The sequence below is a fragment of the Delphinus delphis genome, chromosome 15 (genome assembly GCF_949987515.2).
Source record: "Delphinus delphis chromosome 15, mDelDel1.2, whole genome shotgun sequence".
Lineage (NCBI taxonomy): Eukaryota > Metazoa > Chordata > Mammalia > Artiodactyla > Delphinidae > Delphinus > Delphinus delphis.
Window position 1 is genome coordinate 83,686,830 of NC_082697.1, and position 27,721 is coordinate 83,714,550.

The 27,721-nt window shown below is 47.6% G+C and overlaps 2 protein-coding genes across 6 annotated transcripts in view; one reads left to right on the plus strand and one right to left on the minus strand.

The window, feature by feature from the left end:
• Positions 1-27,641, minus strand: part of ZNF12 (zinc finger protein 12) — a 58,991-nt gene extending 31,350 nt beyond the window's left edge. For 3 of the 5 annotated variants that reach the window (XM_069541434.1, XM_069541433.1, XM_069541432.1), the window contains exon 1: positions 26,422-26,480. The gene's annotated coding sequence lies outside the window, so the exon portion shown is untranslated. Of the gene's footprint in view, positions 1-15,537; positions 15,765-26,421; positions 26,487-27,472 lie in introns of those variants that run through there. The other 2 variants (XM_060032471.2, XM_060032475.1) reach the window with 2 other exon arrangements.
• On the plus strand, positions 5,587-27,490 carry LOC132437702 (speedy protein E4-like). Its single transcript, XM_060031024.2, has 10 exons — positions 5,587-5,739; positions 6,227-6,472; positions 6,698-6,756; positions 7,243-7,328; positions 8,868-9,036; positions 9,197-9,301; positions 11,141-11,204; positions 25,732-25,800; positions 26,092-26,167; positions 27,271-27,490. Exons 1-10 carry the CDS (start codon positions 5,631-5,633, stop codon positions 27,488-27,490), a joined length of 1,203 nt encoding a protein of 400 aa, XP_059887007.2. The 5' UTR covers positions 5,587-5,630.
• Positions 27,642-27,721: the final 80 nt, after the last annotated feature.

Genomic DNA, 27,721 nt, shown 5'->3' on the forward strand with positions numbered 1-27,721 from the left:
CCGTGTGCCGCAACTAAGACACGACGCAGCCTAAGAGAAATAAATATTTTTTAAAAAATAAAAAAATAAAGGCAGGGGAAGCAGGAAAGCGACCGTCACATGTGAATTTCTTCTTTTTCAAAATACAGGTCGTAGCAGTTTGCTTGGGCTGCGTCACCAAGTACGACAAACTGGCGGGCTTAAGCAACACAAATGCACTGTCCGACATTTACGCAGGTTGGAAGTCTGAGATCAAGGTGTCAGCAGGCTCGGTCCCCTCTGAGGGCCGTACGGGAGGATGTGCTCCAGGCTTCCCGGTGGACAGGGCGGTTTCCGCACCAGCACATGCACTATGCATGTACCAGGTAGGTGCCTGGGCTGAACTCCGATCCCAGGGCTGCTTATCCACGGCAGCACCGGGCTGCTGGAGCGGTTGTCACGGACGCGCTGGCAGGAGGATTGGAGGCTGACACCGACGTCCGCTCAGCTGTGGACCCATGGCCTGGCCACAGCCCTGCCACAGGATGCCTGGGTGAAATCCAGGTCACGGTTCACCTCCCTCCTTCTTATTTCATTCAACGACGCCTTGAAGCCCCCCTACTGCACCGGCCTGGGTGGCACGTCCCACCCAGAGATTTCCAAATCCGAAGCATGTCAGTTGAGAAAGTTAGAGTTAGGCCCCAGCTCAGTGCTGTGGAAATAGATCTGTGAGGCTGGGTCCAGGCATCTGTGTTGTAATGTTTTCTCCACGTGACTCTCATGCCGAAAGGACTGTGTTGACAAAGCACTTGTGCTTCACTCTACTGATATTTCTGCACTAGAGCTACAGCCGTTGTTATATTAAACTGCATCCACAGGAGGAAAAGAGAGGAGGAGAGGTGATAGTTTTGCTTGTCTGCAAACACGCTGTTACTGAACCAAACTTGGGTCCACTCGCCCGCACGCACTAAAGCCAATCTACTGACACCGGGTCACGGTGAAGGAAAGTGCCGCGTTTATGGCAGGGCAACAAGCAAGGGGTCCAGGTATCTAGGGCTCAGAAGGCCCCCACTCCCCAATGGCTTTCAGGGAAAGGTGTTTACAGATGGGGTGAGGCTGTTGGTGGGAATGTACACTGGTGCCGCCACTATGGAGAACAGTGTGGAGGTTCCTCAAAACACTAAAGCTAGAGCTACCGTACGACCCAGCAACCACACTCCTGGGCACAGACCCAGAGAAAACCATAATTCAAGAAGACACATGCACCCCAATATGTATAGCAGTACTATTTACAATAGCCAAGACATGGGAGCAACTTAAACGTCCATCGACAGAGGAATGGATAAGGAAGACGTGGTACATACATGCGATGGAATACTACTCAGCCATAAAAAAGAATGAGATAATGCCATTTGCAGCAACATGGATGGACCTAGAGATTATCATACTAAGGGAAGGAAGTCAGACAGAGAAAGACAAATACCATATGATATCACTTCTATGTGGAATCTAAAACAATGATACCAATGAACTTCTTTACAAAACAGAAACAGACTCACAGACATAGAAAACAAACTTATGGTTGCCAAAGGGGAAAGGTGGGGGAGAGGAATAGATCAGGAGGTTGGGACTAACGTACACACACAACTATATACAAAATAGGCAATCAACGAGGACCTCCTGTATAGCACAGGGACCTCTACTCAGTATTCTCTATTAACCTAGGGAGTCCCCTGCTGGCGCAGAGGTACGATTCTGGTCTTTCACGGTCGTGGCCCGGGTTCAATACCTGGTCAGGGAACTGAGATCCTACAAGCCACACAGCGTGACGAAAAAAACCACAAAATTTTGTAATAACCTAAATGGGAAAACAATCTGAAAAAGAAAAGATATCTGTGTACATATAACTGAATCACTTTGCTGTACACCGGAAACTAACACAACATTGTAAGTCAACTATAGTCCCAAAATAAAATTTAAAAAATGTTTAAAGTGAATTACAAAAGAGTGGGGTGAGGGAGGGGAGGTTGAGGGGTGTGTGGTCAGCTTGTGGACATTCTTCCGATTGGTTGGTGGTGACATAATTTGAGGTCAACATCATCAACCTTCTGGTTCCAGCTGCTCTGGGGTCTACGTGCTTGCGGGCAGCATGCAGTTCACTTCTTCCACCTGCTGGGGGCTTCAGTCTGCAAAACAGCTCCAAGGACGAGGCTCAGAACAGTATCTACAGTCCTTGAGGAAGAAGGAAAGGTCCTTGACTTTGTTTAACGGCTACACTAGTATTATTTGGTCGTTTTGGACTCTTTTCCTGTCTTTTTGCACTTTCTCCCTTCTCTGCTTAAATTGTCCCTTTCGAATTCAGGGAAGGCTAGGAGGCTAAAATTTTCTAAAGACAAGAAGCAGGCAGAAGACATGGGGAGAATCCGTCCCAGGAAGGGCCCACAAGGTCCTGCTCACTTACAACATCAGATTCGATCTGGGCTGTTTACGCCGTTTTTGGACAACATACCAACACATCTTAAGACGGGTCCCACCCGACTGTAGCACATTTGGACAAGGTGAGGTGGGGTGGGATTATGCAAATCCAGATCTGAAGACTAGATAAAGCAATCAGGGTATTTCACAGTATACAAGAGAAATTTTCACGGGGACAGAATACCAACCTTCTAAGATTTGAAAGCCTGTTAACCAACAGGGAGAGTGAACTTCTGTTCTGTTATACAAGGACCCAGTCAGCGGTGATGGCTGAAAGCACGATGAATGCAAATCTGAACTCATTTGCCTCCTAACGATGGAACGTCCACAGCAGAGGGACACAGGTCCTCAAGCAGCAGTGCTTTTCCCAGCAGTGCGGACCCTGAGGAGAGTCGGGCTGTGGCAGCTCTGGAGGACCTCAGACGCTCTTTGCATGGCCTCTGAGACCTAGAACATCTCAGAAAGTCCACGAGTGCAAACCAAAGAGACACTCAGTCCCTGCACCTTGGATGAACTGATCTGACTCTACGTATGCATTGCCTGGGCTAATTAGAAATATGTAAGTGATCCAAAGACAAACTAAAACTCTGGGCACATCCTGAACAACAGAGATACTTCTCATCAAAGTCCAAACAATAATTCAAAAGCAAGATTCAGAGCCAAAATGTAGAACCATCCAAGCGTTCATTGACAGATGAATGGATACAGAAAATGTAGTGTGTATATTCATACAACAGATATTATTCATCCACAAACAGGAAGGAAAGTTTCTAATTGATAGAAAGAGCATGTAGGTATTTTTCAATGATTGTTTGACATTTCTTTGTATAAACAGTGAAAATTTAACAATTCCACTTGTAAGAGGAAAGGTTAGTGTTTCTTTGTAGAAACAGTTAAGTCTCAGCGGTAGAGGCATAAGCACACACGTGCACACAGAGTAAACAGAAATACCGCCCCGCTACCTCCCCCCAATCTGATCCCCCGATGAGCCCTGCTGAGTCTCCCTCCAAATATATGAAACCTGTTGGCTTCTCTCCATCTTCTCAGACATCGTCTTCCTGCACTACCATGCCAAATTCCTAACCATATCTGGGTCTCCCGACTTCCACTCTTGCTGAATCCCCACCCCATCCATTTCTACAGCAGCCAACATCAATTGTTTCGCTTTCAGTGCAAACTGGATCACGACACCTCTCATTCACTGCTTTCCCACTGCACTTGGCATACATCTGAACTTCTTCAGACCCAGGGTTTTATTTCCTTCTCGCTCACTGTGTACTGTCCACACTGGCTTTGGGGTCTAGGAAGGAAATTTTGACACAGGCTACCACACGGATGACACTTGAAGACATTATGCTAAGTGGATAGGCCAGATACAAATGGACAAATGTTACATGAATCCACTTCGGTGACATCCCCAGAGGGGTCAAATTCATGGAGACAGAAAGTGGAAGGGTGGGTGTCAGGGGCTGGGGGGGGATGGGGAGTCAGTGTTTAATGGGGACAGAGTTTCAGTTTGACAGCATGAAAACATTCTGGAGACGGACAGTCGGGATGGTTGCACAACAATGAGAATTCTTTATTTTTTTCCTTAAGATTTTTGTTTTACTTATTTTTGGCTGCGTTGGGTCTTCTTTGCTGTGTGCAGGCTTTCTCTAGTTGCAGCGAGCGGAGGCTACTCTTCGCTGCGGTGCACGGGCTTCTCATTGCGGTCGCTTCTCTTTACGGTGGAACACGGGCTCTAGGCGCACGGGCTCAGTAGTTGTGGCTCACGGGCTGAGGAGTTATGGCTTGCGGGCTCAGTACTGGTGGCACACGGGCTACGGTGCTCCGCGGCATGTGGGATCTTCCCGGACCAGGGCTCGAACCCGTGTCCTCTGCATCGGCAGGCGGATTCTTGACCACTGTGCCACCAGGGAAACCCAACAATGTGAATTCTTCATGTCACTCAACTGTACCCTTAAAATGGGCAAATTTCATGTGATGCAAATTTTCTCACAATAAAAAGAGAGCGAAGGTAGGAGGGAGGGAGGGAGGCAGGGAGGGAGGAAGGAAGAGCAAGACGCAGACCCCCAGGCGAGGAGTGGAAGCATGAGTTGGGAAGTTCAGAAGAAGCTTCCAGTGACACTGCACGATCCCGAGTTGGCTATTTTCTTCTCTGCATCTCGGCTACCGTGTACTTCCTCCCCTCATAGAAAAATAACCTGTCTTGAACTGGAGATTTTCCCATTTAGGCTTTTCTACATGTGACATTTTTATTCAGGTAGTGAAATCTCTGGGACAACAGTGATACTACATTCTCAAAATTCTGATAAGTAGACGAGAACTTCTTAATTGGAATCGAGGGGCAGGCTTTGGACAATCCATGGACTTTGTGAAATCCAAAGGTGCCCTTTTTGTGTGTGTGTGTGTGTGTGTGTGTGTCTCTGTCTGTAGACACCCGTTGAAGGGTGCGTGAGCACGTGTAGTTCTGTATGATTTTAGCTTCTCAAAATGCCTCTTGGTCTCACAGGTGCCTGATGGTAGCGGACGTGTGCTCCCCCACTACAGAATTCTGAACACACTGCCAGTAAACACTGAGCAGAAGAGCTTTGCAGAATTCCATGTTTTAACGTAACTTTTTAATCCAGTGAGTCAATGTACCTGGGATATCTTTTTACATACTTATCTCACTCTTATAAGGCCGAACCGTTGCTGCTTCCCCTAAGTCTCCTTGTCCCTCTCCCCACTCTCCCACCAGCCTGTGGAAAAGGAATGGGAGGGAGGGGGAGAGTCCAGCAGGGAGAGGACAGCGCACCTGCTGGGAAGCGGTAAAGCGGGGTCTGGACACCTTGAGGGGGGTTTTGGAGGACGGGCAGAGGTTGGGTCAGTGGCAGGAGATACCATTTACCCCTGATCTCTGGGACAAGTGCACACATAGGTTTGACAGTTACTTGTGATTTCCTTCAAACTGCTTGCCAGGTTGGAATGACGGATGATGACATCAGAGGCTTCCGACCTTCCTGATTGGAAGGACCAGACTCCGTGGTGCTCGGCAACAGTAGTAGACAATAGCATCTCGCCAGAGCTTCTCTCCACTGCCAGTTGCCCCGCAGCTTGGAGAAGGGACGACCACTCGTGTTTAGCCCAAGTCCAGAACAAGAGTTGGGACAAAGCAGAGTCTAGGCTTTGAGGAAGGGAGGAGTTTGGGAGACATCATGGACAATCGTCCACCGAGTTCCCAGGCTGAGGACGAGACCTGCCAGCCCAGCTCCACAGGGTACCCCCTGGAGGTGACTGTCTATGAAGAAATCCCAGGACCGTCAGGTAAGGGAGCTGGCACGAGAAGGAATTGCAGAGGCTTGACCGGCAAGGAGGAATGGGTACAGAGGTCGGGAAAGAGCCCCTGCAAAAGGTGCCTATGAAAGAAAGGAGACATTTGGAAAGCCAGGGATTCAGGGAGGAGAACACAGCAGCAGGGGACACGGAACACCTGGGGAGCAAGAAAGAGGGTTAGGAGACGAGATCCAAGGATGAGAGAAGGGAAGAGAGGAAACAAGGGGAGGGTTCTTTTTTTCTTTTTTTCCCTGGTGGGAGAAATTATCTACCATGAGAAAGTTTCGAGGACAGGAAGCTGGAAAGATGACAAAAGGAGTCAGGGGAGGGATCGGTAGATATGGACAGAGAAAGATGGAAAGATGACTTGGGGCAAGGTCAGCGGTCTGTGAGACTGGAAAGCACGGGGGTGCTTCAGGGGGGAGGCAGAGTCAGGGTGGGGTTGGGTGGTCACCAGTGGCTGAATTCCCAAGACAAGGGCGTCATACTGTAGTCTCTTCTCCTTCGTCAGCCCCCTGGGCCGGCTGCACCTCCCCGCCTCAGCGCCCCGGCGGTAAGAGGAAGAGGTCAGTGGCGTTCAGAGCGGAGGTGGACGGCGACCCGGCCGCTGAGGCCCAGGACACCTGGGTCGTGGAGTGGCTGATTGGGCTCAAGATGAAGCTGAAGCGACAGCGGGTGTCTTCAGTGCTGCCTGAGCACCACGAGGTCTTCAACAGGATGCTCGGTAACGATGAAGGGGCATCACTCCCTGTCACTCGGCCCCCCTAGAAGGGGAGTCACCCCCTTTCCTCCCACAGTGAATGGTCTTCAATCCCCTCTTCCCGTCAGCTTCACCCTGGGCCACAACTTGGCATTTCCCCGGGGGGGGGGGCGCGGTTCTCCCTCTTGGCTCTGCAAGGCTTCCACGACAGCCCTGTTCCCACTGGCAACATCTGCCCTCTTTTCACAGAGGATCCCGTCGTTAAGAAATTCCTTGCCTGGGACAAAAGGCTGGAAGTATCTGACAAGGTAAACCACCCGCTGAGATGGATTCCAGCTCCAGCGCCTGTCCTGGGTGGGCGCACGGGGTGCTTTCTACACCCACGTTTCCACTCCCCTCCCAACCTGATGCCTTGTCAACACTTCCCTCCAGGGGCCTCGAGGTCCCCTCTGGGATCTGAGCCCCACGTGTGCCCCTTTGGTGGCTGCTGCCGAAGTCCCCTCTCCTCTCAGCTCCTGGGGACTCGCCTCGGCTCTGGTTCAGCAAACACAATCCAGTGCCAGTGGCCCTAAGTCCACGCCCTCAAACCCACAGCTTCCCATCCTTGGAGCGTCGCCAACTCTGACCTTCTGGCCTCTCCCCTTCCCCCAAACAATCAGGCTCACCCAACACGGGGGGTCTCCTCTCCAAGTGGCACCACCCATTCCTCGTCCCCTGCTCCCTTCTCCCTCCCACTCTTTCTCCTCTTCCAGGAGGTGACCTCTCTCCTACGTTCTTTTCCCTCTTTCCATCAGTATCTCCTGTCGATGGTGATAGCTTATTTTAGCCGGGCCGGGCTCTTCTCCTGGCAATTCCAGAGAATCCATTTCTTCATAGCTCTGTGAGTACCTTGCTCCATCCCCGCCATCAATATTCAACACCCTGGGAGGGCGGAGAGAGAGACAGGGGGCTCTGACCTTTCATCTATTTTTTTAAACCCCTTTGTACTGTTTACTCTGTTGTGAAAATGACAGGATTACGGTACAGTGGTTTCTTTTTCAAACAAAGTTATGTTTTTTATACCATTCGTTGTCAAAACAAACTACCCTAATGTCAATTAAAACACTGAACAAAACAAAGCAAAACACAAAACCTTCCTAAGAGGAGAGGAAGAAAGAACTGACACCATCCTGCCCCCGAGTAAACAGACTTGAGGGGTTTCCGGTTCTGATTTTCCAGTCTCGGGTCTTCCCACATCAGCACCAAGTGTGATTATCTTCCGTTTCTGCGTCCCACGACAAATGCCACAATCGGGGGGCCCTTATCACATAGCGCGGATCTGGTGTAAAATGCTCCCCACTGACGTTTCTTCCAAGTCTCCCAAGCCAGTCGGCTCTATTTGCCTGAATATCTCCCAAAACACAGGTCTGACCGCTGCACACAACTTCATTGGCTAATGCCGTGCCAAATCAAGGCCAGAGTTCTGGGTTGGAATTCAACTCTCTCTGCAATCTCCATCACACCGTCCTGACACTTTATTCCTGTGTTCCACCGTTCCTTCCAAATACCCTGCCCTCTAACTTTCTATTGGGCTTTCTGTCCAGGTATCTTTCCCACACATTTATCTGAAGAAAATGACCCTATCCTTAAAGTGGGTTCAAACACCAAAACCTTCACGATGCCTGATCTCCCTAACTTCTGCAACCCGGAGCCACTTGAGTTAAAATCGTATTATAATGTGATGCTTTGCATTATAGTCATTTCTTATCTCCCCCTTTCCCCTTCCCCAGTCCCATCAGACTGGACACAATGTGGAAGGCAGGTCTTGTCAAAATGTCAATGCATTCCCAAAACGCTCAGCACAATTCTTTTCATTTTGCAAATGTTCGTTATTGTGAGTCTTCGAGGTAATCAGTATTGCATTTGGCTCTGAGATTAAATGTTCATTCATTCATTCATTCACTCATCTAATGAAACCTTATAACATACACCCTACATGCCACGGAATATGAGGTGATGGGAACAGAGATTCACAAAAGGCTGTTGAATTCATGCATCAATATGAACCAAGCCCTAAATGTGTCATTTGGTAGGAGAGGGATGAATGCAGAAACAGATCAGATCAGCTCCTGCCCTCAGGAACTGTCCATGTACCTACAACATAGGGAGAGAGGTGTGTCCACATAAAACAAGTTGAAGGGAACAGGGGGTTTGGATTTTGTCCTCATCCTCAAGGTGTGAGAGGCACCCTTCCGAAGGTCCTGCCTGGCAGTGCCTCCTTGACGAATGGGCGGCTCTCGGTGACGGTGACGGTGACGGTGACGCTGGGCAGGGCTTGGTGGGTCGTGTGAGGATGTTCAGCCTGCCTCTTTCCTGGGAAGCTGATCTCAAGTGGAGGCCCTTCCTGTCCTGATGACAGCGACCTGATGTCTTTCCCCAGCTATGTGGCCAGCGACATGGAAGAGGACAACCAGGCCCCCAAACAGGCCATCTTTTCGTTCCTCTATGGAAAGAACCGCTCCCAGCGTCCCTTGTTCCACAAACTGCGTTCCCAGTTCATCCGTTCCATGGGCTGGAAGACGAGGGTCACTCGGGAAGAGTGCGAGCAGGTGGGTGGGCTGTGGCGGTCTCGGGGAGGGGGAGGGCCGCAGAGGAGGGGGGGATCACGGGGAACTCGGTTTGGGACTTGGGGATGGACGAGCAAGAACCGGAGGCCGGGCAACGGGAGGCAGCGGCATCCTCATTGCCAGGGGATGTTTTTCTTTCCAGATCCAGGCTTTTGATCCAGGGCTCTGGGTGTGGGGAAGAGATCGCGCCCTCTTGCCCCAGGGGCCCCAGGAGCACGCAGGCCTCAAGTCATCGGCCTGCGCAAAGGTAGGTCTGCGTGCGTGCGCAAAGGTGAGGGCGGAATGACGTGTTGTCTACTGAGGAAATCGGAGGAATCCCACTGCTGGACCCACATCACCTCTCACGCTGTGAAGGGGGCCAGCCGGGCACACAGCCACACGCTGACTCAGCGCCCAACCACGGACTGACAGCCACACACAGACACCAGCACCGTGGGGCCCGTGGGCGCCAGACCTCGGGGAAACCAGTTTGTCCCAGACGCATGGGTCTCACTGAAGTCATTTCACCCAAAGCAACTGGGTCCAAATGACAGCTTTGACGAGATGGTGATTTTCTTCCATATACTGTGTTTCCAGTTTCTCTTTTTCATTCATTTTTGGCCTTACATCCCTCAGGGATGTGGGTTCTAGCATTTACCTACAACAAAGTAAATGTCTACAAACAGGATATTACATACAACAGCCCACACGTTCAATAAGAAAAGATGAATTAGGACTGGCTTTATTTTCATCCAAATTTACTTTCAAATTGCTTATGGCCAGATGACCTGGGACTCTTTATTTCCCCTGACTCGCCACTTCTGGACCAATGATTCCTCTTGGACAATTCACCTTTTCCCCCTCAAGTTGACGGTCAAGGGGGTTTATCACAACGAGTGAAGGTTAAGGAATGCCATCTTCAGCATGGCTTATACCAATTGACACATTAGAGTTCTAGATGTGGGCAGAGGACTGAGCAAGCATTTGCCTTAAATCTTGCAAACTAGCTGTCTTAGTCCATTCGACCTGCCCTACCTACTACGGACCGCGTGGCTCATAAACAACCCACCACAGTCTCTTCTACAAGGCCAATCATCTCATTCATGAGGGCTCTACCCCATGACCTAATAACCTCCCAAACACCCCACCTCCTAATACCAGCACCTTAGCGGTTAAGATTTTAAGATTTCAACATAAGAATTTTGGGGGGCACAAACATTCAGCCCGTAACACTAACCAAGTTTAGGACTGAGTATTATTTAAACATTAGGATCCAGGGACTTCCCTGGTGGCAGAGTGGTTAAGAATCCGCCTGCCAACGCAGGGCACACGGGTTCGAGCCCTGGTCCGGGAACACCCCACATGCCGCGGAGCAACTAAGCCCGTGCGCCACAACTACTGCACCTGAGCTCTAGAGCCCACGAGCCACAACTACTGAGCCTGCAATCTAGAGCCCGCAAGCCACAACTACTCAGCCTGTGCGCCTAGAGCCCATGCTCCGCAACAAGAGAAGCCAACGTCATAAGAAGCAACGGAGAGTACTCCTCGCTCACCACAACTAGAGAGAGCCCACGCGCAGCAATGAAGACCCAATGCAGCCAAAAATAAAATAAAGGAAATAAGTAAATAAATGAAAAATTAATAATAAAATAGACATTAGGATGCAGGGTTAGCGTCAGGGTTAGGGATCCGGCATCAGGTCTCCTGGTCCACGATGCTGACTTGTCAGTCATGTCTATAGTGTGGTGCCAAGTTCAGAACTGAAGTGGTGCCAGAGGACCAAGGTGAGTTGAGACTAAAGCAGCATTTCTCCAAATGCCAGCTCCCTGCGCACAATCACCTGGGGTCTTCGCTATAAAGCAGATTACTGGGCCTGACCTTAGGTGTATTCAGTAGTTTTTGGAGTCAGGGTCACCAGAGTCCAAGAATCACACTTGAAAACAGTGAGTGGCTCAGGACTGGGGTTCAGAATGGAGAATTTGAGATAAAACTGCAATCATAAAGGAGTCTCAGTTCTGCTTAGAATTGACTAAGCATGTGAAAACCTTTATAGCTGCACAGTTGCCACTTTGCAATCTGACATCCTCGCTCTTTCTCTTACTTCCAGATCACAGAGCCCAGGAGAGATGAGGATGTTCAACACGAGGGCACTCCAGACAGTGATGACAGCTGTGAGGAAGGAAGGGAGAAAGCCTCTTGTGCAGAGAATCGCGAAGAACCCAGCACCTTCTAGAACAAGCTGAGAAGAGTCTTCATATCATACTCCTAGGAGCGGGGCATGCTTCTAGGAGTCTGTGGCAGGACAATAAGAAAACAGGGTTTTCTCAGATGCCATCCTTTTGGAAGTCACCACCCCAATTTTCAGATCATTTCATTCAAACCTCCCCTGAGGTCCCATTGGAGGTCCCATTTTTTATACACTTGTTTGCCCCGGTCTAGAAGCATTTGAAGGTAGAGTGTAGGGGCTCAGAATAGGATAAAAAAGTTTAAAATATATAATGAGAGCCATAGGGTCGTGACTGATGACTTAACTTTCACAGGCTTATTTTGAAAATGTCACCTATAAAATTATTGTATTTTTATATTTATATATTTATTTTAAATATTTATTTAGAAATAGTCTTCATTTTGAAACACCTTGTTCCTACAAACTTTTCTGATGAGTATTACAGCTGTTGTATATTTACACATATATACAATCTTATTCACATTTTCAAGAGAGATTTTTATTTTTATCTACTACATAATATACATTTTATATATTACATAATATTCCCATTCTACTTACAGCTAGGTGGGTATTTCCTCCCACATCTTGTAAGCATAAATTTTATTTTTTTAGTTCTCATTATTGAATTGTGGGAATTCAGTCGTAATTTTTTAACTTGTGTCAACACGTTTGTACGTTATTTTAGATTATTAAAGAGCACCGAGCAATGCAGCTTTTGGGAAATACAATAAAGATGAAAGTCTTCCCACAGTCATGACGTGTGTGGTCATTACCAGTCGGCTTCGCCTCTTTGCTGTCCAACGAGGTGTTGCTTAATGGTGTTGTGATTATCCAACCACATTTCTTAACTCTGAAAAATAATCCTGAATTATTTTTCATGCAGAGAAAACTACAGAAGATGAGGCACATCTTGCATCATTCAGGACTCCAATACTGAGAGACAAGTGTTGGGTACAAGGAAAGATAGCTTTATTGAGGAAGCCGGCAGTCCAAGAGAGATGGTGGGCTTATGTCCCGAAGAACCAACTCTCCCCTCCTGAGGTTTTGCTTGAGGACTATACAGGGAAAAGAGAAAGGGGCTACATGTTGAAGAGAGGGTTACAGGGTGCGTGATCAGCTCACGGACATGCTTCTGATTGGTTGGTGGTGAGGTCACGGGGACTCAACATCATCAGCCTTCTGGTTCCAACTGGTCTGGGGTCTACGTGCTTGTGGGCAGCATGCAGTTAACTTCTTCCACCTGCTGGGGGTTTCAGTCTCTGCCAAGCAGTTCCAAGGACATGGCTCAGAATATTACCCGATAGCCCTTGAGGAGGAACTAAAGGTCCCTGACTGTGTTGAACGGCTAAAGTCTGATTATGTTGTCTTTGCTGTTTTTCTGGCCACGCCACGCAGCTTGCAGGATCTTACTTCTCTGACCAGGGATCAAAAACAGGCCTCTACTAGTGGAAGCGCAGAGTCCTAACCCCTGAAATGCCAGGGAATTCCTGACAGTACACTTAAAAAAAACAAAAACAAACAGACCAAAAGAAACACAGTTTTAAGGAAGCTTAACTTCCTCAGAAATGCAGAAATTTTGTTGTGCATTTACTTTCTTTTTTTTTTTTTAAATACATTTATCAATTTATTTATTTATGTTTGTCTGCGTTGGGTCTTCGTTGTTGCACGTGGGCTTCCTCTAGTTGGCGTGATCGGGGACGACTCTTCGTTGTGGTACATCAGCTTCTCAATGCGGTGGCTTCTCTTGTTGCGGAGCATGGGCTCTAGGCACGTGGGTTCCAGTAGTTGTGGCTCGCGGCCTCTAGAGATTTCTTTATATTCTATTTTTTGCAAGTATTCATCAAATGTTTATGGCTTGAAGGAATGACAAATAATTTCTTCCAACAATCTTCACACTGCTTAAACTATGACAATATTTAGCGTCTCAAATTTCATATGACCTTACTCTCTCCGTGCTCTAGTTTCTAAAAGCATGTGGGATCTTCCCGGACCAGGGCTCGAACCCGTGTGCCCTGCACTGGCAGGCGGATTCTTAACCACTGCACTGCCAGGGAAGTCCCTGTGCATTTATTTTCAAAACATAATAAGGCCGGATGAATTCAGAACTAGGGGCAGAAACCTCTTCCAGTGAGACTCAGAAGCTCTGCTGTTTACGCAGATTTAGAGAACAACTTTCCAACCACTTATTAAAGAGACCAACACTCCACTAGAAACAGTTACCATTTTACAGAGAGAAAACCAAACTCCAGCTCTGCATCAATATAATATTTGATACTCAGAGAACCAGAGGCTCTTTTTTGAAAACCTCTGGAATAAACATCAAAACTGAGCCGCCTTCGGCTCAGACAAATGAAATTCCCTTTCCACCCATCTCCTGCAACTTTCTATATTCACTGAGGTTGTGTCCTTCACTATCCTCTTTCTGGTGCTGGAACAATCAGTCATTTCACTTTAGGACCAAACTATTTTTGTTCCTGTTAATAAACAAAACTACATCTCATTATCCTGCATACAAAGTTGTACCTCTCGGCTGCTGGAACCAAGCAGGACCCTGCAGGGCCCTTCCATGTCCCCTGCCTCTTGTTTGTAAAACAGCTGCAGTCTCCCAGGCCTCCCCTGAGTCACAAAAGGACAGGTTCAAGCAGTTCATGATTAGGACAACAGCACTCACAGAATCTCTGGTTCCCCCCGAAGGACATAAGTAACAGTGTCAGAGACACACTCCTAACTTGTTCAGCAGATACTAAAACCACTCCAAGAGGAGAAAGCTAACTGAATGATCACCAGACTGGAGCTATGACGTAAGCTGCTCCACCTTGAGCAGACCTGAACCAATGGCTTACACAATTCCAGGAACTGCCCTCAAGGAAATGGGAACAAACCAACACTGGAGTTGAAGATTAACTGTGTCTGAAACAATCAACATGACACCGACCACACCACTGCAGGACCAATTTCAAGATGATGGTCAGAGCTGACTGTGCTACTCTGCACGTAGCCCCCACCGGCACAACCCAGAGACTTCCCATCTTTTCCCTATCAACCCGTTTTCCCTCTAATTGGCAACTGGGAGATGGTTTTGGGGACACTAGTCCGCCATCTTCCCAGGTTGCCAGCTTCCTGAATAAAGCATCTTTCTTCCTCCACCAACCTTTGTCTCTGGAACATTGACTTCTGAGCGATGAGCAGCTGAACCTGAGTTCTGTTCCAGCCGATAACATTACTATTGGTCAAGTCTCATTCATATTATATTAATGATAACTTTGAACCAAAGTTACTTCCATTTCACAAAGAAAACTAGCAGTGAATAATTGACAACTGCCCATCACACATCAGCATTTTAGGCTAGGAGAGCTCATGAACACACATAGCACAGCTTTACATAGCCACAAACATCCCTTACACGACTTCTCCAAGTGGTAGAGACACACACATTCATTAACACACCCACAGACATAGCCTCTAGGTAACAAATAAAAATATGCAGCAAGAGCATAGAACTTGAGATTATGCTTAGTAATCAATGTTTCGGGTTTCTGTCTTGCTTAGAAATGACCTCGGTATCCAACGATTATCCAGTAAGTAACACAATTTAATATCAGTTCAAGGCTTTACGTAAACTAAAGATCTTGGAATTTATCGACAAGCTAACACAGTACAAAACACAGTTACTGTTGAAGGAAAGTTTGTCGGAATAATAAGTAAATGTGGTTAAACACAAATTTACATTTTTCACAGCCTTAAATATTAAGTAGAAGTAACGTTAGCTTATTTGATAGGCACACCTATATAAATTTAGGAAGAACACTCCCAAGCAGATTTTTTTAAATGTATGCCTAATACCGATAATTAAGATAGGAATAAATATTTATTAAACCAAAAATATTAAACTAGCTTCATTTGTCAAAGATTTACCTAAATTATGTAAACTTGAAGTCTTTCAATTTCTGAGTTGATTTTTGGCTGCACACAGAGGCTTGCTGGATCTTAGTTCCCTGACCAGGGACGGAACCCGGATCCTGGCAGTGAAAGCACCGAGTCCTACCACTGGACGGCCAGGGAATTCCCTGACTTGATTTCTACAAGAATACTTTTCTAGCACATTTAACGTATGAGAAGTTCTCATTCCTTTCTCTCTGAGAATTTTAGGGATATATAATTTTTATAAGCACATTTGTATCTTTGTAGGCCAATCAGGACAGAAACCCTTCAATTTAAGAGACTCTACAATGTACTTTAATAGATCCAGAAGTAGGAAAACATTACATACTCACACTGTCAGAGGTAAAGACCTCCTGAATTACAGACACACAGACATATAGAGAATGGAACTTCTACCTTCAGTTCTCAAGTCTTAGACATGAGTCAGGAATAAACACTCACCAGTCTAGATGTTAAAGAGCAGTTCTCCTCCCATTGGGCAAGAGATTCTCAATTGATTTGAGCTTGTCCAAGTAGACAAACAGAAAAGACTAACAAACCAGATCCTCTGTTGCCTCTCACCTAATCGAGATTAGTTCTGTAGAAACTTAATCCCTTTGGAGAGACCATCAACAGTCTTCAAACGACAGAGCCAAACTCAGAATCCCTGCTGCTCCAAATGGGGAACCACTCAGCTGTAATCTGAAAACAACGCAGAAACACAAAAGTAATACAAGGGGAAACTAAAGAAACAGAAAGTGCTCCAAGTTCAATGGCAGCTTGGGTTCACCCCTGGGAGAGGAGATAAGACGTACCTGGGCTTCACTGGCTAATGAAACACACCACTTGTTGCTGGGCTTTTACAGATTTATTTACGTGTAATTGATATACAAAATCCAGCCCATGTTTAATTTGTATAACTTGATGAGTCTGGACATATGCACACACACCTGTGATACCACCACCACCATCACAGTAAGATACTCTTCACTTCCAAAACATTCCTTCTATCCCTTTGCGTGTGTGTGTGTGTGTGTGTGTGTGTTAGAAAGACTTAACACAGCAACAGGTACATGAAAAGGTGCTCAACGTCACTAATCGTCCGGGAAATGCAAATCAAAATCATAATGAGATATTACCTCACATCTGTTAGAATGCCCACAATTTTTTTTTTTTTTTTAAAGATAAGAGTTGTCAAGGTTGTAGAGAAATCGTAACCCTTGCATATTATAGGCAGGAGTGTAACATCGTGCAGGCACTGTGGAAAACAGTACGGAGTTTTCTCAAAATCTTTTAAATAAAATTTCCATATGATCCAGCAATCCCACTTCTGGGTATACGGGCCCAGCTCAGAGACACTGCAGCTTCGGTTCCAGAACACTGCAATGAAGCGAATACCGCCATAAAGCGAGTCACATGAATTCTTTGGTGTACCCGTGCATGAAAAACTTATGTTTACACTATACTGTAGCCTGTTAAGTGTGCGATAGCCTTGTGTCTAAAAAAACAATGTACATACCTTTATTGAAATATACTTTAGGGAAGAGAAATATAGATCAGTATAACAGGATAGAAAGCCCAGAGATAAACCACGCACATATGGTCACCTTATCTTTGATGAAGGAGGCCAGAATATACAATGGAGAAGAGACAGCCTCTTCAATAAGTGGGGCTGGGAAAACTGGACAGCTACCTGTAAAAGAATGAAATGAGAACACTACCTAACACCATAACACAAAAATAAACTCAAAATGGATTAAAGACCTAAATGAAAGGCCAGACACTATCAAACTCTTAGAGGAAAACATAGGCAGAACACTCTATGACATAAATCACAGCAAGATCCTTTTTGGCCCACCTCTTAGAAAAATGGAAATAAAAACAAAAATAAACAAATGGGACCGAATGAAACTTAAAAGCTTTTCCACAGGAAAGGAAACCATAAACAACAACAAAAAAACAACCCTCAGAGTGGGAGAAAATATTTGTAAACGAAGCGACTGACAAAGGATTCATCTCCAAAATATACAGGCGGCTCACGCAGCTCAATATCAAAAAAACAAACAACTCAACCCAAAAATGGACACAAGACCTAAAGGGACATTTCTCCAAAGAAGATATAAGATTGCCAACAAACACATGAAAGGATGCTCAACGACACTAATCGTTAGAGAAAGGCAAATCAAAACTACAGTGAGGTATCACCTCACACCACTCAGAATGACCATCATCAAAAAATCTACAAACAATAACTGCTGGAGGGGGTGTGGAGAAAAGGGAACCATCCTCCTGCACGCTGCTGGGAATGTACATTTATACAGCCACTACGTAGGACAGTACGGAGGTTCCTTCAAAAACTAAAAATAGGGCTTCCCTGGTGGCGCAGTGGTTAAGAATCCTCCTCCCAGTGCATGGGACACGGGTTCGAGCCCTGGTCCGGGAACATCCCACATGCGCAGGGCAACTAAGCCCGTGTGCCACAACTACTGAGCCTGCGCTCTAGAGCCCGCGAGCCACACCCACTGAGCCCGCGTGCCACAACTACTGAAGCCCGCACGCCTAGAGCCAGCGCTCCGCAACTAGAGAAGCCACCGTAAGAGGAGTCTGCGCACCGCACAGTGAAGTGCCTGCTCGCTGCAACTAGAGAAAGCCCACGCACAGCAACGAAGACCCAACGCAGCCGAAAATAAAGAATAAATAAAACGACATAAATTTATACAAAACAAAAAACCAACTACACATAGAACTAACATATGATCCTCCAATCTCACTACTGGGCACCTATGCTGAGAAAACCATAATTCAAAAAGAGACACGTACCACAATGTTCACTGCAGCACTATTTACAATAGCCAGGACATGGAAGCAACTGAAGTGTCCACTGACAGATGAATGGATAAAGAAGATGTGGCACATATATACCATGGAATATGACTCAGCCATAAAAAGAAACCAAATTGAACTATCTGTAGTGAGGTGGATGGACCTAGAGTCTGTGAAACAGAGTGAAGTCAGTCAGAAAGACAAAAACAAATACCGTCTGCTAACACACATTTATGGAACCGAAAGAAAAAAAAAGGGGGTTCTGATGAACCTAGTGGCAGGACAGGAATAAAGACGCAGACGCAGAGAATGCACCTGAGGACACGGGGCGGTGGGGGAAGGGTAAGCTGGGACGAAGCGAGACAGTGGCATGGACATATATATACACTGCCAAATGTAAAACAGATAGCTGGTGGGAAGCAGCCGCATAGCACAGGGAGATCAGCTCAGTGCTTTGTGACCACCTAGAGGGGTGGGCTAGGGAGGGTGGGAGGGAGACGCAAGAGGGAGGGGATATGGGGATACATGTATACACATAGCTGATTCACTTTGTTATACAGCAGAAACTAACACAACACTGCAAAGCAAATATACTCCAATAAAGATGTTAAAAAAAAAAATACTTTAGGGACTTCCCTGGTGGTCCAGTGGTTAAGAATCCGCCTTCCAATACAGGGGGCGCAGCTTTGATCCCTGGTCGGGGAACTGAGATCCCACGTGCTGTGCTGTGCAGCACAGCCGAAACAAAAAAGATTACAAATACTTTACTGCTAAAAAATGTTAACCATCATCTGAGCCTTCGGCGAGTAGTAACCTTTTTGCTGATGGAGGGTTTGAAATAGTGTGAGAATTACTAACATATGACACACAGACAAGAAGTGAGCAACTGCTGTTGGAAATACGGTGCCAACAGACTTGCTCAACAAAGAGTTGCCGCAAACCTTCAATTTGTGAAAAACACAAGATCCGGGAAGCACAATAACTATAATAGAATATAATGTAATATAATATAATAAATTATAATATAGCCTGTATATTCAAAGAAAAGGAAATCAATATTTAGAAGAGATACATGCACCTCTATATTCATTACAGAATTATTCACCAGAGCCAAGATAGGAAAACTACGCAAATTTTCACCAACACAGAAATGGATAAAGAAAATGGGGTATATACATAGGATATTATTCAGACTTATTAGAAGGAAATCCTACCAGTTGTGACAACGGGGATATAACTAGAAGACATTATGATAAGTGAAATAAGTCAGTCACAGAAGGACAAAACTGTGTGTTTCCACTTATATGAGGTATCTAAAAGAGTCACACATAAATTGTCAGGGGTGGGGGAGGAGAGAATGGGGAGTTGTTCAATGGGTATAAAGTTACAGTTACACAGGATGAATATGTTCTAGAGAACTGCTGTATGACTAAGCGTCTATAGTTAACGAGGCACACTATTCTTTTCGTTTGAATTAAAAAATTTACATTCAAGTGTAACTGACCTACAACACTATGTTAGTTCCAGGTGCATAATATCAATATTTCTATACATTAGAAAATGATCACCAAGATTAAGTCTAGTTGTGGTCGAGTTACCATCCGTCACCGTACAAAGTTATAATGTTATTGACTGTATTGCCCATGCTGTATGTTTCACTCCAAAGACTCATTTATTTTGTAACTGCTTATCTGTTCCTCTTAATCTCCCTCACTTGTTTCACTCATCCACCTACCCTCTTCTGGCAACCACCTGTTTGTTCTCTGTATCGATGAGTCTGTTTCTGTATAGTGACATTAGTTCATTTACTTTGTTTTTTATATGCCACATACAAATGAGATCATACGGTATTTGCCTTCCTCACTCTGACTTATTGCACTCAGCACACCACCCTCTGCCTCCATCCATGTTGCCACAAATGGCAAGATTTCATTCTTTTTTTTTTAATTTTTAAAAATTTATTTATTTTACTTTTGGCTGCATTGGGTCTCTGTTGCTGCAGGTGGCATCTTTTCTAGTTGCGGCCAGCGGGGGCTTCTCTTCCTTGCGGTGCGTGGGCTTCTCATTGCGGGGGCTTCTCTTGTTGCAGAGCATGGGCTCTAGGTGAGTGGGCTTCAGTCACTGTGGTACGCGGGCTCAGTAGTTGTGGTTCGCAGGCTCTAGAGCATGGCTCAATAGTTGTGGCACACGGGCTTAGTTTCTCCGTGGCATGTGCAATCCTCCCGGACCAGGGCTTGAACCCATTTGCCCTGCACTGGCAGGTGGATTCTTAACCACTGCACCCCCAGGGAAGCCCCTCATTCTTCTTCTTTTTTTTTTTTTTTCTGGCTAATAGTCCATTGTGTGTGTGTGTGTGTGTGTGTGTGTGTGTGTGTGTGTGTGTGACGCATCTTCTGTATCCATTCATCTATGGATGGACACATAGGTTGCTCCTATATACTGGCTATTATAAATAATGCTCAATGAACATAGGTGTACATGTGTCTTTTTGAACTAGTGTTTTTGTTTTCTTCCAAAAAAATACACAGAAGTGGAATTTCTGGATCCTTTTATAGTTCTACTTTAAAATTTTTGAGGAATGATGTGCACTACTCTTGACACGAAGTTTACCTGGTGCTGTTAGGTGAATCCATCCAGGATCTCTGTGAAGACCTCCCAAACTGTTAAAACATAAGGGTAGGGACTTCCCCGGTGGGCCAGTGGTAAAGAATCCCCCTTACAATACAGGGGACCTGGGTTCAATCCCTGGTCAGGACACTAAGATCCCACGTGCCGCAGGGTAACTAAGGAATGGTGTGGAGGAGGTTAAGGAAAAGACCACGCCAAGCACAGAGGCCGTTTAAGATGGCAACAAACTCCTGACATTGACTGGAAATCAAAGTTCTTTATGTGTAACAATTGAAGAGGCAGGATGGGTCCTGTTAGCAAGGTCCCCTAAGATGCCAGGTCACCTGACCCCCAGCTCCAGATGCAGAGACGTCCGGGACCCAGGCTTTGCTGGCCTGGGAAGGCTGAGGGTGCCCACCTGCTGACAGGACACCGGGGGGTGGGGGGTGGGGGGGTGAGCGGGGCGGGGGGAAGAGCTGGTTGCCGCCCAAGGCAGACGAGCGTCTGTGCAGAACTGCCTCGGCCCAGCCTCGAGAAGCCTGTCTCAGAAATCGACAGCAAGTCTTCCAGAAGCTCTGCCCATATTCCATTCAGGCGTCACTGGTCACACCTGTGGCTGCCCGGATGAAGACTGGGGGCCCACACGTTCACACACTGAAAGTTATTACCAAATGCAAGAGAGTGAGGGATCAGACCACGAACTACTCTCATTTTAAAGCGTAAGTAGAATCACGCACACCTTATTCTCCTTTCCGGTTCTGCATTTGTAATTTCACAAAATGTGTGATCTGTGGGGCTTTTCTAATTGCTTGTAATTTTGCCGGATGAGAAAAAAACAGCACAATAAGAAAACATTATAGTTTTCACTGGTAATGGGCATAAGAATATATGCACTGTTGCTGCTTGAAAACAGCATTCATGTGAATGTTCCAGATGATTTTCTATTTGGTGATGGGTTAAGTGGCTTGCCCACGTTCACTTTTATGTAAAGGGAAGATGAGAAAACTGCACTTTAAACTTAAAAAAATGGATGTCAGGAAACCTGGATAACAAATTAAGAAAGCAATCAGAACTGCAAATACTGAGGGGTTTTAGGTCAGTTTCAAAACACAAGGGAACAACCCACGACGTATGTGTCTTAAAAAACCACTTGGTACAGTAAGATTCCACACAGACAGCCTTGTAATCCCACAAATCAGAACTGGTTACACATTTCCCACAAGCCACTTTCTCAGCGTTACGTTAACAGTGTCGGCTCACTCCCCTGCTTGGTGGCAGAGAGGACGGGTCTCCTTTCCTTTCTGAGATTCTTTTCATGAGTGGCTAGAAAGCTTAAGCACTGGAATTCCATTAGAGAAAAGGAGTATTCCTCAGAGGATCGTACGTGACAAAACCCCAAGAGGGCTTTAACAGCTGCGTCCCTGTGTCAGAGATCTCCCATGCATGGCTGGGGCCCAAATGACACACAACAGCGGGGGCCCAGGGGCCGCAGTCCTAGGACGCTGCTCCACAACCAAAAAGGTCCTCTCGCTCCTCAGGGAAAAAGAAAGGTGTTCCCAGACACACACAGCCTCCACAGCCAGGAAGCGAGGATCCCACCTGCCTGGCCTGTCCCAGGAGAGTGGCTGATGCACTGCCCAGAACCAGAAAGGGGAACTGAGACCCAGCAGAAAGGGAACCACGAGACCGAAGCATTCCTCCCCCCTCACGCACCTCCGCCCGCAAAGAAGCTGCACCTCAGTACTGACCAAGGAGGGTGCTCTTCAACTAGGACTCTTACCCACACAAACGTGCTGATTTTGAGAAACTTTTGAAATGCATAGTATTCAACCTCTCAAAGTAAAAAAAAAAAGTAATGAATTACATAGCAATGCTGGAAAATACAGGAAAAAGACAATAAACTTTGGAAAACAATGATTACTAACATGACCCCAACTGGAAAAATTTAGAAACATTTAACACGACTCTGAAAGCCAGTAAGACAAGGAAAACAAAACAGAACGAAACAAAACAAAACAAGACAGTATTGGGGCAGGAAGACGGGCAATGCACATGACAGGCCCTTCATATAAAAACAGAAATACACCAGTCTGAAAAGACCACAGACAGAAGGATTCCAACTACGTGACACTCTGGAAAGGGCAAAAATACACAGACAGTAACAAGATCAGCAGCTGTCGGGGGCTCGGGGACACTGCGGGGGATGAACAGGTGACCGGCACGGATGTTTCGGGCAGTGAAGTGCTTCTGGGTAGCACTGCAGTGGTGGCTGCAGGTCATCACACTTGTCCAAACCTGGGCAGCAGGACACAGAGAGGGAGCCTTAATATAAACTACAGACTCCACGGGAGAATCAGGGGTCAATGCTGATCCATCACTGCGATGACGCGCCACACAGGCCTGAGAGGTTATCAAGGGAGGGAACCCAGAGGGACGGGCATAGGAAACTGCTGTCTGCTCGATTCTCCTGGAACCCTAAAACTGCTCTAAAAACTGTCTACCCATTAAAAAGAAGAAACAGCTTCTAAGCATGTGAAAATACTCTCAACCTCATCACGATTCAGAAAACCCCAAGGGAACGTCCATACTGCTTACCGGGGCCTAGGACCAGCGGGAACACGCCGCGGCCTAGCCCCTTCCTGTCGGGCAGCGCGCTGGAGCCCAGAGTCCCCCTGACTTGACCCACCGCACCCCACCCCGTGTTTCATGCCGTCCACGGTCTCTACACATGACATCTTTAGATCAGATGACTCACTGTCCCGATTACAAGGTTTCAGTTTCTCCACAGGATGAAACAAAAACCAGCACAGGGGGGAGGCTCTTCAGTCAACCTCAGGGTCTGCCTGCATCCACGTCCCGCTGTTCCTGACGGGAGGCCCACGTCCTAAGGAAGGAGGTCCTTACCAGCACCTCAGGAGCCTCATCCAGTCCACCTCACGCTGCTCTGAGAGCCTCGCCAACCTCTGCAGCTACCCAAGTCCTGGTCACTTGAGGCCCGTCACCCTTCCCCAAGTCACTGAGCCACGTGTTCTGACGATGCATTTATAACCAGGCTCTCGGGCTTCCCTGGTGGCTCAGTGGGTAAGAATCCGCCTGCCAATGGTGGGCACATGGGTTCGAACCCTGGTCCGGGAAGATCCCACATGCTGCGGAGCAACTAAGCCCGTGAGTCACAACTACTCAGTCTGCGCTCTACAGCCCGCACGCTACAAGTACTGAGCCCACGGCCCACAACTACTGAAGCCCGCATGCCTAGAAGCCACGGTCTGCAATAAGAGAAGCCACCGCAATGAGAAGCCCGCGCACCGCCACAAAGAGTAGCCCCCGCTCACCGCAACTACAGACGAACGCCTGCGTGCAGCAACAGAGACCCAATGCAGCCAGAAGTGAATAAATTAATAAGTAAAGAAACAAAAATTAAAACACATAGATAAGTAAATAAAAGCAGGCTCTGCTGTGTCAGCACTCTGGAGTTCCCGACGTATCGACGGGCAGGATTCCCGTCCTCTCCCGTAATTACGTCTGTGAAGTGCCTTTCCCGAGGAGAACAGAAGCTCCTGGAAGCAGAGAATTGCTCAAGATCACATGCAGAACCTGAAGACATCTGAAGTTTATGTCTAAGATAAAAGACACGACACTAGATGGCGTGAAGGGTCCCCGAGGCCAAGAGCCAGGGAAGCAGGACACGGCGTCTGGGGACCCTTCCACCAGCAGAGCAGAAAGTCTCCATGGCCAGAACTGGCACTCAATTCGCTTTGAGCTGAGAAGCACCCGTGTAATTACATAGGCTCCCCAAAGAGTAATTCCTCCCACATGTAAGAGAGGAGATGGCTCTTCAGGCAGACAAGGCAAGTACAGTCTTCCCAGCTGGCTGAACTGTGTGTGCTGACGGTCACCATGGAGCTGGGCCCCAGAGCTCTGCTCTCTCCTCAAACCCCCAACTTCACCCTCACCCTCAGCTGAGGAGCTGCTTCCCTGAGAACAGAGAAGCCATTGGAGGGATTCCCCACCTGCAACCCAGCTCTACCATCCCCTCCCCACTCCAGCACCCCGGGCAGAAGCTCTCCCCTCCCCCACACGCATCTACTGGATCATTCCCACTCTTATTTCTCCCGTCAAAACACAACACAACACAACACAACACAACACAACACAACACAACATCCTCCCCGGACCTCAGCTCCTACTCCAGCTACTATCCAATTTCTCTTTTCCCCGTCACAGCAAAATGTCCTGAAAAAGTTAGAAACAGAACAAACCCAGTTCTCCCACTCCTCTCTCCTAAGCGTCTCCGATCAGGATTTTACCCCACAGATCCATCCAAAAGCATCATCAGCGAGGTATGACCTCCCCCCAGTGCTGGGCTCGATGCTTCCATAGAATGGCTACCTCGTTTGTCCAGTCACCCAGGGAACCTCTGAAGTGCTTCCCATATGCAGACAAAATGCTGTGATTAATATTTTAGGAGAAATACTCAGCGTGCACAATACACTTGAGCAGCCGGAGGAAAGAGCAGCACAGAAAAAAAGTTTCCGTAACTACAGAAATGAAAAGATAAGCTATTTTAATGGTAGCAAGTACGGGATGAAGGGGAACGAATAAAAACCATTTACACTACGACATTAACAAGCCTAATACTACAACGTGGTAACAGAGGCTGCAGAAGGACTTTAGAATGAACCCATTTTTCTGGGTAGGGTGACAGGCTAGACGATGCAACGATGAGCCGCCAGGGACAAAAGGAGAAGGCAAGGGGCGGGGGAGCTGTAAATAGTCATTCTTGGATCTACTGGATCTAGCAATTTGAGGTGCCCTTTGGACAAACTCCACAGAGATGCTGGCAAGTGGCTGGACAGAGACATCTATCTGGTCCAGCTGGGAGAACTGACAGAGCTGGAAGTGAAAAGCACCACAAGGCGAAGTCAGACAGGTTGAAGAGTCATGAACCAAGAGTGAAAAGACAACACACAAAGCGGGGGAAGGAAGAAATCAGTCAGGAAGAGAGCAAGGAGAGATCTGTCACAGAAACCAACACAGCAGACTCTGCAGATGGGAAGGCGACAGTGGTCTGAGGTGACGACTGGCAAATCGCCACTGGTTTGTATGCTGGATGCCAGGTCACCTCAACCGGATCAGGTTCCGGGGAGGGGCAGAACCAAGACCGCAGGCGGAACGATACAATACAGGTGGGAAACACGGAATCTTTGCCACAGACATCACTACATGGTGTGTAACGCGACCCTGTTAGATTGTAAGTGACAAAGAGGGAAATTTACTGGAAGGGTGACAAGGCTGTGCTTCCAGATGCTCCTCATTGCATCCCTGGACTGAGCACTGAAAACAATGTACCTATGTGACAATGGTGTTCCACTGAACAGAAAAGTTCTATGCCCTGAGTGCTCCCTGGAAGGCATGATCTCGGCTTACGGGAAGGACAGGAAGGCACCGATGTCAACACGTTAGGGGCTGTGGCTCAGGAAGGCTAGCGGCCTACAGCGGGATCCTCAAGGAAACCTTTAACGCCCGAGAACAAAAGTGCTTCGGCAGGACAATGTAAGTCAAGCAAGGGATGGCGTTTTGCCACAGATGTCAAGAACACGAGGCTTGTACTGTGTCTATAAGAGGATCGTGGGATCTACACGTGGAACTTGCCAGAAACACTTGGTACTGACCTGCTCCTCTACACTTTGTCGAAGCACATCTTTTCCCTACTCCTACTTTCCCATTTTAAATTTTGAACCATTCGCCTCCCAAGGTGTTATCACAAAAGAACAGCAGCAGGTAAATAAGTAAACAGCAAAACTCACCAGGGGCTGATTCATTTTTTGCTGCTCTTGGAACAACGTGCAGGACTGTGACAGTGGAGGCGGACCTGCAGAAGGAAAACGCAGGCAGTGAAGCTACGACTGAAGCGGCTCGGGGTTGCACGAGCACCCGCCCCGCGCTCCACAAGAGACACCTGTGGGAGACCCGCCATTTCCTCTTCAGAAGGGCCTGTTAGAATGAGGAGGGAGCAACCACCCTCAGGTCTGTAACTCCCATGTGGCTGGGGTACCTGAGGGGATACTTTTTTTTCAGTAGCGAGTGTACATTAAGTCCTATTAAAATAAACCTCCGTCAATAAATATGAAATTAAAAAACGCTTATAGTTTATCTCTTCTAAGTCTGTTAAACAACTTAGATCAGGAAATCCACAGCATACCCGGAATAAAAGGACACAGGTGCGTTTCAGTCTTTCAATTATTTGTACAAACTTTACAAACTTCAGTGCGACGCTCAAAAAACTCTTTCATTACAACTGACTTTAAGTGGACAGAACACCTGCCCTACGAGTTTGGAGTCCTGTTAGCGACCCCACGTGCACACCCGGTGACGATCTAGGACAAGTCATCTCCCTTCTCAGGCACAATCTCTTCCTTCCTCAAGCGAGGCAGCAGGACAGAAGCCTTGCAGACTCATCCAGCACTAACTACACTGTGCGATTCCACAGGGCACAACCCAGGGCGGCAGCGGACACTTAGCTTAGACAATCAATGGGCTAACGCGCTTTGAGAGACACGTGCGAGATGCCCAGACGGCGACAGGAGGAGGAAGACGAGGAGGATCGCGGTTGGACCGAGGAATGGACGCGGCACGTCCCGCCCCTGCTCCCCCAGGACCCCCGGAGCTCACGAGTCCCAGGGGAGCCCCATCCGGAGCAGCCAGCCCTGCCCTCCAGCCCGGCCCATCCACCTCGGGGAAGCGCTCAAACCCTCCCGGTCGCTCTCCGGCGGGGCCCGGGGCGCGCTACCCGAAGCCCCGCTCTCCAAGGGCCGCAGGGTCCACAACCGCCTGCAGGCACGCAGACGCAACACCTACCCCGTCGACACTAGCTGACCGGCCCCGGGCTCCCGAGGCTCCGGTCCGGGGGCTGCTCCTCCGGCGCGCTCCTCTCTCGGGTCCCTCCGCTGCGCCTCCCGAAGCCACTGGGACCGAGGAGCCGGCTCTGGGCCTACGGCACAAACTCCCTTCAGGCCCACGTCTCTCCCGGAAACTCGCTATGCAGCGCCCTGCAGACGGTCGGGCACTGCACCGCCGCCGGCCGCTCGGCCACTCCGGCCCAGGCCG

What these genes read in the sequence shown, in the direction of transcription:
- LOC132437702 (XM_060031024.2), top strand. Translation starts at nt 5,631, where the DNA reads ATGGACAATCGTCCACCGAGTTCCCAGGCTGAGGACGAGACCTGCCAG. An exon ending in AGTCATCGGCCTGCGCAAAG is followed by an intron (nt 9,302 to 11,140) that starts GTAGGTCTGCGT and finishes TCTTACTTCCAG; the next exon opens with ATCACAGAGCCCAGGAGAGA. An exon ending in AAGTGCTTCGGCAGGACAAT is followed by an intron (nt 26,168 to 27,270) that starts GTAAGTCAAGCA and finishes CTGCTCCCCCAG; the next exon opens with GACCCCCGGAGCTCACGAGT.